Source organism: Schistocerca cancellata, chromosome 5, assembly GCF_023864275.1.
Source record: "Schistocerca cancellata isolate TAMUIC-IGC-003103 chromosome 5, iqSchCanc2.1, whole genome shotgun sequence".
Classification (NCBI taxonomy): domain Eukaryota; kingdom Metazoa; phylum Arthropoda; class Insecta; order Orthoptera; family Acrididae; genus Schistocerca; species Schistocerca cancellata.
The window spans coordinates 650,754,429-650,765,690 of NC_064630.1; the positions used below are offsets into that span (position 1 = coordinate 650,754,429).

Below are 11,262 nucleotides of genomic sequence, written 5' to 3' on the forward strand. Positions count from 1 at the left end.
ACACACATCCATGCCCGAGGCAGGATTCGAACCTGCGACCGTAGCAGTCGCACGGTTCCGGACTGAGCGCCTTACACTAAGACATATGTTATATAGATTAAACAGGATCCCACTCAACAAGAGAAACTATAAAAAAGTAATGAGTACAGTCACGCAAATAGCTAGGAACAATGGGTGTGACACATATGTAGTACTCAGGCTCCATGAAAAAATAAAAACACAAATACAAAACAAACACAACACTTCCAGAATATAAGATAACCCACAAATTGCAAACTCAGAAACACACCCAACAAACACACACAATGACAACAACACACAGGAAAGAAGCAGATGGTACACTATGACTTACACATATAAATTAACACACAGAGCGGAAAACATACTAAAGAGACTGGGCTTCCAAATAGCATATAAGACTGGGGAAATCCTTTCAGCACACGTAAGCCAACCAGCTACCAAGAGGGATAAATTCCAGGGATCAGGGATGTATTAACTTCAATATCAAAGTTCTGATGCAGTATACATAGGCATGACATGCAGGAATCATAAAACGAGGTGTTGGTGTTGGAACAGAAAATAATGAGAATAAACAACCATGAGAAATACCTTTTACAAATGCAAGAAAACTTCCAAAACCAGAAAGCCATCGCTGAAAACAACCATGTGATAAATGAGAAGACACACATCAGTACAGAGGCGCTACTACACTTAATAAAAGAAATGATAAGATAAAAATCATCCTTCTCACACAAGCAGCCACACACCACACACAAACACACACACACACGCACACACGCACCCACAAACACACACAAACGCACACACAAACACACACACACACATATATATATATATATATATATATATATATATATATATATATATCTTTGGCAATAACATCCGACAGTCGGATGTTATTTAGTGAGTGAGTGTGCGAGTTTCAAAACATGGGACATAAATCGCCGTATCTTATGCTTAACTTAGAAGCTCAAAAATTTTACATCGCCAAGGGACTATGTTACGTAAATTTGAACTGGATATGACCAGCCGTTCCTGAGGAAACAGACAGACAGACGGATGGACGGACGGACGGAGAATAAGAAATACTGTAAAGTTTCCGTTTTTTCAGACTGAGGCACGGAACCCTAAAAGGGAAATACAAATGGAATATCAGGGCATAACGCCTCTTAGATGACAAGCCCATTAAAGAAAAAGCACAGGCTCCGATTGGGGAAGGAAATCGTCCCTTCCCTTCCAAAGGAACCCTGCCGTGTTCAACTTACGCGATTTAGGGAAATATCAGTAAATATGAATTTGGATGTCGGATGAGATTTGAACCACTGTCCTCCCTGATTTGAGTCCAATATTAGACTGCGTCAAAATATTCTGTTATTTGGTACTTATTAATACACAAATGACGTGTTGAAGATAATTGCCTATAGCAGTTGTAAAGAAACTATGGACTCTACGGCCACAAAAATAAACAGCGTGGATTACAGAATTGTAGATGATCTCTGGTTTTGATAATTTGGTATGGTGTAAGGCCCCTTATGAGCTTGAATCAAAGCCTTTAAACATTGTCGCATGAAGGAGCGCTTCGATGTATTCCTGAAGAATCTCTCTCGGCTTAGTTGGTATGCGACACGACAACGTATAGACAATGGTTGTTGGAGCTCCGTGACGAACAATTCCGTCACCCGTGTTCCCCGTTCGATTAGCGACGTGGCAAGCGAAAGAGCAGGCCAGGAAATCAGTGGTAACTATCGTCGATCGAAGAGTTTTGTACGTGTATTGCCACATGTGATGAGGGCTTATTCTGCTGAAATATTTTGTTTAGAATAAAGCGCATTTCTGTAGAATGAAGCGTATTATATAAATTAGTAAAACTTCGACGACGCAGAAGTTACCACAGAATATGTGGAAGTCGAGATCCAATCTTCTATCTTTGTCGTTCTTAGAAAGTGACACATGACTTTTTCAGCAATTCCGGCCAACAGTGTAGACTGCCATACTGAGATTATCAAGGTTGTGTGTAACGTGTAAGGAACAATTACTGCAAGGCATGTTGAAGAGGACCGCGAGATAGAAAAAGAAAATGAAATCGCTCAACAGAGGAAGTGCAGCTGGTGCTGATGTGATACCTATTCGATCCTGCGAGCTATGCACCATATGTCTCTTTTTCTGAAACCAGTAAGATTTTATTCATGATTTCTTTATACCATATTATTACCGACTCTTTTGGCTACAAAAACAGGTTTTTCAACATAATTTCCATTCAATGCGACGACCTTACGCTACCTTACTGGGAATGCCTGTATGCCCGCATGGTACCACTCTACTGGTCGACGCCTTGCTGCATCAATAACTTCCCCATCGCCCACGTACTGCTTCTTGCGGAGTGCATCTTTCAGTGGGCCAAAGAGATGGATGTCCGTGGGTGCGAGATCCGGGTGGAGGGTGGATGAGAAAGGACAGTCCCTCTCTGGTGTGAGACTTGTGTGACTCCTTGTGTTGTCATAGAGAAGCGTAAGTTCGTTTGCATTTTTGTGGCGACGAACACTCCGCAGGAGTCACAGCTGTGTGCAGCCGGTCGGCCGGCTCGTGCGAGATCGGACAGGTGTGTGTGACATTGTTGCTATGATTAAAGACGCCTCGCCCTACACTCACCGTGCATTTATGACTGTCAGATCTCCGTAGGTATTCTGCAAGTGCCTGTGGAAGCGTGCGATGCTCTCGTTTTCCGCCAAAAGAAACTCAGTGACATCTCTCTGCTTGGAATGCACCTCCGTTACAGACGCCATTTTGAAGGCTACGTATAGCGCCGCTACCTATCGGAAATCATGAAACTGTAAGGGCTGAAGCGAGAATATTCCGCGATAACCCACAACAAATTCCACTTTTCGGCCTTGAAAAAAACTGTGTTGTATCACTTATTGGACACCTGTCGTACATAAATTGTGCGAAAGAACTTACTCGTCTGTTAGAAGCAGTTAGCGTTGGAATAGTGAAGCGTTCAAAACGATTGGTAAAACACGCTTATCATTCCCGTTTTGAAGGAGGTTCGTCGAAAAGATGGTTCAAAATGGCTCTGAGCACGATGGGACTCAACGTCTGTGGTCATAAGTCCCCTAGAACTTAGAACTACTTAAACCTAACTAACCTAAGGACATCACACACATCCATGCCCGAGGCAGGATTCGAACCTGCGACCGTAGCAGTCGCGCGGTTCCTGACTGAGCGCCTAGAACCGCTAGACCACCGCGGCCGGCCGTCGAAAAGATGTAAAGAAAACTATAGACCTATATCGCTAATGTCGATATATTGCAGCAATTTTGAAGACATTTTATACTCGCGTATTAATCCCCAGCCGGTCCACTGATTTTTATTTGACTCTTTACTATTTCATTCATGTCTGGGAATGTACGTTCACGAGTTTTATTGTAGTTCGGAGCGCATATTAAACTTCAGATGTCCCAGTAACTGCCTGTCTTAGTCAGTTCAAAGGTCGGAGGAAGGCAATGGCACACCACTTCTAATAGTACCACGCCAAGTAAAGGTCGGTGGTAGTCAAACAATTTTCGTTTTGATCGCAGCTATACCTAGATTATAATGCATTCAAAGACCTGAATTATCTCTGTAGAAATCAACATCAATTGCGCAAACAACGATCCTGTGAAACCTAGCTCGCTGTGTTCGTCTTCGAGACCCAGAAGGGAGTAGATACAGGCGCTCAGTTGATGCAATGTTTGTTGATGTCTAGAAGACTGGCTTTATAGTTCCGTTCTGTCTGCTAATGAACAAAGTGTGAACGTACGAAGTATCAGACGAGCTTTTAGGTTTGACCGAAGAGCTCCTAGCAAACAGAAGACAGTACATCATTCTTAACGGAGAGAAACCTTAGGAGGTAAAAACAACTTTTGGCGTACCCCGTAGATGTGTTGTAGGCCCATCACTGTTAAAAATATATGTAAATGACTTGATGGATAACGACGTTCCATGAGGTGTTTCGTGGAAGGCGCTGTTATATATAGAGAAGAGCAGTTCCAGGAAACTGTATCGAATTGCAAGAACCCTTGCATAGCATCGACGCTTGGTGCGTGGATTGGCAGTTGACCCTCAACATTAACAAATTTAACGAAATCTCGTTCGACCGATACCTGAATATTCCTCCTCGGCATGGGACCCTTTACAGATCGGATATAGAAAGACTCTTTGAAGAGGAGCAGGTCCCATCATTGGTTCGTTTAATAAGGGCGAAACTGTCACGGAGATACTCGTCCAATTTCAGTGGTAGATAGTATTGGAGAGGTGTTGTGAATCGCAGTATGGTTTGCTGTCACAAGTACGAGAGCGTACGTTCCTAGAAGAGTCAAACAATACATAGTTTCCTTCTAGGCGTACCTCGCCAGAAGAGCTTAAACAGAAAGCTTAGATTTCAGCTGACACAGAAGGCTTATCGACATTCGTTCTTCCTGCGGATCATTCGCGAAAAAACAGGATAGGAGGGAAGTGCCTTCGTACATCATGCGCTTCATACCATAAGGTGCCTTGCGCAGTGTAGATGTTGTTGTTGATGTACTCGGAAAAAAAACAGAAAATTTTTGCGTCCGACACTCGAGTAAGGCCTTCTCACACGCACAACAGACACATAGAACCGTAGACAAAAAGATACACATTTACTGCAGCTGTCCAGCACCAAGACAGCTGTGTGGACGTAGGTTTACAGTCCCTGGTGGCCACATGAACACTATGATAGGCGTTACACAGTGTGATGACATAGCGTGGGGTCAGCATCAGCTCATCGCTGCTTACGATCCTGTTCTTTGCGCTGGATCCACTCTCTCATCGTTGTCTTAGCAACATGCCCTGTACCAGTCAAAATATCCCAGTATAAAAAACCTATCTTCTCGATATCTGTCATTCTTTCCTTTTGGTGACAGCGCGCCATACTGGCACTTGTTTTCTCGTTTTCATTTCTTCTGACAACTTTTCATGGGCTGATACTGCTACAACACCGACATTTCCGTTAACTCGAGGGACACTGCGTTGCCTCTGCATATTCCAGCCTTTTGCAGCCTCTTATTGCAGGTACGCTGTTCTACACATACCTCCTGAAGTTCCAAAAAAATTTAGAGGCTGGATTAATAAAAAAAAGAGAAGTTGAGATGGTGGTTTTAATGCCGCAGGTGCCCTACATAGGCTGCCCCCAGCCCTACTCGAGCGTGACGCACAGAACGTGCATACTACCACGTAAAACTGTCAGGAAAATCCATTTTTGGTATAATGTTCAACTCACGTGCCACATTGTCTCGTTGTAAGTTACATCAACAACACGTTGACTCTTCATGTGAATTTCTGCGCTTCGTCGTTTCGAGATAGGTTCGTATTGATAATACTAAGTCTAATCATCTGTGATGATTTTGTCCACATTCGATATTTCAGTTGACGGCCGGTGTGGCCGAGCGGTTCTACGCTCTTCAGTCTGGAACCGCGCGACCGCTACAGTCGCAGGTTCGAATCCTGCCTCGGGCATGGATGTGTGTGTCATGTCCTTAGGTCAGTTAGGTTTAAGTAGTTCTAAGTTATAGGGGACTGATGACCACAGATGTTAAGTCCCATAGTGCTCAGAGCCATTTGAACCATTTTGAAATTTCAGCCATGTCGCGGCAGGCGTCCACGCGGTTCCGCGGTTCTTTATAGGGAGAATGGGGACAGAGGGTGGGGAGTGAGTGACGGTGTGCGGGAAAAACTCTGCACACTTTTTTTTCTTCTTCAAAACTTTTTGGATAAGTCTTGAGAGCGCATGATGTAGATATGTCGGTCCATTGTGAGTTGTGACACAACGATATTGACACACTACGGCCGCATGTCCACTACTAAAACACTGACAGCTCACAACTAACTGGTTGGATGCATATCTGTTGTTTATAGTTCTTAGTTCAAGTCGCCACCGTAGTTACTGTGCTGACGTCGCTTATAGGCCAGGCGTCGCTTATAGGCCAGGAATGAAATTAGTCTCTGACAATTTTGGACGGACAGTGTACTCAGAATCTGAGTTGATTTGAGCCATTCTTACTGCGAGGAATTCTAATGTACTCATTTTCGTTGTGGCACTGGGTGATGTGTGCTTGTCACATGGAATACTTCTGTCGTTTCTCATGTACAGCTGTGGTGATGTTAGATGCTTAAGCTAAGCGATTGTATTTTTGATTTGCGCCTATTGTAAGTCGTCAGTGGACCTCGAAGCAGACAGCAAAATTAAACATTATCACTCGTTGATCGGGCAGCACGACAGTTGTTAATGAATAGAAGAAGACAGAATGAAAAACTGGAAACACCGTAAGACAGTAATATGTAGAAGAGACGGCGTATCGTTGAAGCGAATGTCCGTAATGGTCAGTTTCTTTGCATTTGGGCTTAGACCAAATGGTGCAATGGCACAATCCTGTTCTTCTTACATGACCAGTATCCAGAGACCACGTTTAGGAGTGAAGAAAACAGTTTCTGTTAGATATATTCCCTCACAATTACGTCTATCATGTTGCAAACTTTCCACGCTCTCCCGGTCACCTGATGTCTCACTGACCTGGCTTGTTTGGCACTGGAAAGCACGCGCTCTTCGTCCAAACAGGTATGTCGTCGAACTGGTCTGCTAGTTCCACCACATGTGGCATCTTGTAGCTCAGGTTACTATGCGTGAACTTTATCTGCTAAAGCATTTTTTAAGCGCTCTACTGCATTCTTTTGCTGTCTTCTTTGAATACGACTGCTCTCTCTCTCTCTCTCACACACACACACACACAATAATTCCATCTGACCATCCTAATTTTAATTTTACAATAAAACACTCACTTCATTTATTAGCTGTTTACTAGTCATTATTAGTATTTTCAGTTATTTTTTGTAAAATCTGTCTCTCACAGTCACGAACACACTATCAAAAAGTATAATTATGTTAGCTCAGTGACCTCATAAGGAAATGCGGAAATTCAGAAGTGGAGACAGACCTCTCCGTCCAATACTCTTCACTAACACGGTTAATTCTTTTCGTTGTACAACATGTGCCACGGCTACTTGGTATTACTACTTAATTATATTCGTACGTAGAATTTCGTTCGAACACCTTTCACCCGTCAGTTATTTGTGGCCACTGTGACAGAGGAATCCAAGAGGAGAAATGTGACACCAGAGCGGCATTACTCAAGGCATTCATTATAAAGCAGCTACTTTCCCATAAATGTACCATTTATTTCTCTTTAAGCCTCCGGCCACTTGGTTCAATAATTCCATTCCTTGTGTAGAGTTTCTTCCTGTCTGCTGACAGAGACTACTGATAGGACATGCATGAAATACTGTCTTCAATCAAAAATGTCTTTATATTAGGATTTCAGTTATCGTTTGTCACAAAATTTCCCCGACTGCTGTGTCTGCGGATGTGTAGTCAGACTGCACCATCGCAAAAGTCGTCATTTCATTGCGATAAGCACGCACTGTTACTTTGATAACGTTAGTTTTCATTTTATACTTTACTGTGTCACAGAAAAACTATTTTTAGGTTTTATGTCTCGTTACAAGCGACGATATTGGAAGATTGGAAAAGTATTGTCTGACACTGCATCTAAATTTCAATTAACAATAGTATAATGTGTTATAGTCATCTTTTAGAAATATCGTCGAATAAAAACACTTGTACCAGGCGAGGACTGCCAGCCATTTGTGCCATACACACATTTCAACGAATAATGCAAGCTTTGTTGAATATTTAGTTGCACTGAACACGAGTGTTTGAAGCTAGTGGTGGCCACTCGACTAAGAAACCAGTATCCACGTTCATGGATGGTTATGTAAGGGACTAATGAAAAAGTGGATTTACTCGTAAAATTGATCTTTATTGCGTACCAAGATGCTCATTTGAGAAAGATCGTGTGGCTGGATAATTCTCTTGCTAACGTAATATTTACGGTAAATGAGGACTATATTGGGTACAAACAAACAAATAACGTTGTTCGCTGTGACTTTTTTTTTCAAATAGATGTGTACCAACCGATTACGATTTATGAAACTGTTTTGGTGAGCTGGAGGGTTTCCATGCTATCAGTGCGCTCTTGAATGTAGCTCAGACATCAGCGCACCTCCGACCACCGCAAGGCAAACCGTTAGGTGTGCAGCGACGTCCACCGCCGATGTGTCGCTTGCTTTAAATTTAGAGTGCGCTTCCAGCCAAGTGAGAGGGCGAGCAGAATTCTGAGTCTTGCTAGCGAGTTAGGCAGACGCAAAATAATCACTGGAATGGCACTCTGTATCTTCAATAAATCGGCAGTCGTTTAGGTAATTCTCGCTTTGTTTCTTTTTCCATCAAGCCTTCTCTCTAGTTAACTGAGTAGGTGTCGTAATGGAAATTGTAAAATACGCATCTTACTAACGGTTTTCTTCGACTTGTAGCACGTTCTGCCTACATGGCGTCTCATCAGTGACTGTAAAGTATGATAATATATGTTCGCATTTAGATCATATATTAGCGGTTCCTTCAATCTCACGCTGGTCTAAAAAAATGCGCACTGCGCCCTTAATATAAAAAGGGTGAACTTTACATTTCTGTTATGTACAAAAGATAATACGGAAAAATATCCTTAATGCCATATCATAAAATGAATTAAATTAATAGCAAAATGTTTTAATGGGAACGTGTTTAATGCCAATTGGAAATCAGTTTTAATAAGTGTAGTTTCGTTTGAGAGGATTGGTGTTTCAACTCCTTGGCGCAAAATTCTGACAGATGACGTGTATTTGTTCATTGATATACACCTAACGCTCTCTACTAAGGACTATGGGTAATTACAAAAGAGTTTTTCGATAAAAGTTTTAAAATACAAGCTCTTTCACATTTTGGGACCATTCAAACGTAAACAACACTTAGTCATCTAACACTTCTAAATTACTTATTGGACAGTACATCGAAAAGAGAAATATTGAAGTAGAGATACGTGATAATAATCAAAGGGTTGAGAAGAGACTTACTTCTGATATTAAGGTTAGCAGTGAAAGCGGTAATCATGAAAATTATATTATCTCGGTAACCTGAGAAAAGTAAACACTCACGGCGTTTTCAGACATGAGGAAAACAGCGGCAAAGTACACTTGAAAAACTTTTCAGATTTCGGAGGAGAACAAGACAGAGAACGTGAAATCTACTCCGACTGAGGATAATTAGAGAAATGAAGAATGATAAAGTTATTAAAAGTAGTTTATGAAAGGTAAGAAATTTCTCACCCCGTAATACTTATATCGCTTGTCAAGTGGGGCGAAAGAAAACTTCAAAACTGGAGTCATATTGTTATAAGCAATCGTAGCAGTGCTAAGGCTCAAAAAGAATTGTTCACTTGGGACTAAAAGTAAAGAACAGTTACAAAAGGACCAATTGGTTGCAAGTACCGGGTGTCACAATTACAGGTAATCTGGAATGGAAGGTATAGGAATGGTGAGTAGTATTCGTATAGACAGATGAATATGAGTATAGTCATCGTAGGTTACCAGTAACGGTTTGTAATGCTAGAGAGTGTGAGCAAAATGGCACAGAACGGAAAGAAACAATTTACGTTTCGCGTAAAGTTAGTTGTTGTTTCAGTGTACAAAAGTAACGCTTATCTCCTGGGTTGTGTCTTTGTGGTTTTACTTCATGTGATACGCCGTGGCACGCTTGATTCTTACAAGAGTAGAAACTGCTCTTCCACCTACACTTATTATAGAGGTCATTAGCACCACATTACGCAATTATGGCTATTAATTACATATGTTTTATATAGAAATGTGAACGTAGTTGCCTTACGCAGTTGGTAATAGTTCCTAACTTATTGCCTGTTGACCTTCGTCTAACGGTCTTCTGACAATGATTTCCCTAACATTTTGCCGTCATTAGTGGCTGCATTGTCAAATATTCGCCCTCCATTGCTCGTACTAGCGAGACGTCAGAAGAGGATGAGCAAACAAACTTCAGCAGAAGATTTCAAGAGCCGGCCGGAGTGGGCGAGCGGTTCTAGGCGCACAGTCTGGAACCGCGCGATTGCTACGGTCGCAGGTTCGAATCCTGCCTCGGGCATGGATGTGCGTGATGTCCTTAGGTTAGTTAGGTTTAAGTAGTTCTAAGTTTAGGGGACTGATGACCTCAGATGTTAAGTCCCATAGTGCTCAGAGCCATTTGAGCCATTTTGAAGATTCCGAGACGAAGGCCAACAAGCAATATGTCAACAAGCGACCACGAAAATCTGAACAATTTTGTGGCATTTCGTACGTTTGCTACAGAGTGAAGTGCTACTAGATGCTGGACACATATGTTGCAGGAGTAGGATATAAATTCCCGTCCATTCATCCTTAAAGTTTCGCGTCGTTCTCCTAAACGATTTCAAGACTGTGACGAGTTACGGCCCTTAAGAAGCAGTTAGTGCTCTAATGATGAGACGCGAACTACCCTGGTAGAGACTGCGCGTTTTTGTTCAGCATGTTTCCCAAACACAGAACATCCATAAATGCTTTTATCAGCTTTATTAAGTGGTTTGCCCAGCTGTAAACCGGAACAATCATTTAACAAAAGTTCTCGCTGCCGAATTTAAGTGCCAAATTCTCTTTAACACCATTTCGAGTTCTATGGCGTAATTAATACACTATAGCTGCTATTACTGTTTGACCAGAAATACTTCTTCATTCTGTACGTAAATGTATTTGGAAGCACACATTATCAGCCTATCGTTCGCTAAAGATCGGCACGCACCTGTTGCTGGCCTGAACAGTGGCAGACTCCGATGATGACGAGCAGCAGCAGTGGCAGCGGCAAGCTGACGACGCGCGTGCGCATGCGCAACCACGTCCGGCAGCCGCGGCGTCCCATAGCGGAGTGCCAGTACCGCCGGAGAGAGCCCCGAGCGGGAACCTCGAAGGCGCCGAAGAGGACTGCGAGGGCGACGGCGAAGGCGCAGGCGAGTGCCGGGAGGAGGGAGGAGCATGGCCGGTATGCAGGCCGGCAGAGCTTTCTCCATTCACCGCCCCGACGCGTCTGTTGTACCGCCCCGGAGGGTGACCATAACATAACCCGCCAGCGGCGCGGAGGAAACACTTCCCCGGTTACGGTAGTTCCTCACACGCACGTGCGGCATTGTGCCGGTAAATCAGCTTGAGTGCATGCATAACGCGACTGAATGATGAGCGCATTACGCTCGGAACAAAGGCCCTAGCGGAAGCTGCATCAAACCGTATACACTTAGGTGA

At 43.0% G+C, this 11,262-nt stretch overlaps 1 protein-coding gene across 1 annotated transcript in view; it reads right to left on the reverse strand.

Moving 5' to 3' along the window:
• The window catches only part of LOC126187891 (trypsin-7-like), a 129,588-nt gene extending 118,710 nt beyond the window's left edge, over positions 1-10,878 (reverse strand). Inside the window, exon 1 of the mRNA XM_049929239.1 lies at positions 10,769-10,878. Within this exon, the coding sequence (XP_049785196.1) occupies positions 10,769-10,852 (84 nt within the window). The 5' untranslated portion in view covers positions 10,853-10,878. The remainder of the gene's footprint in view (positions 1-10,768) is intronic.
• Positions 10,879-11,262: the final 384 nt, after the last annotated feature.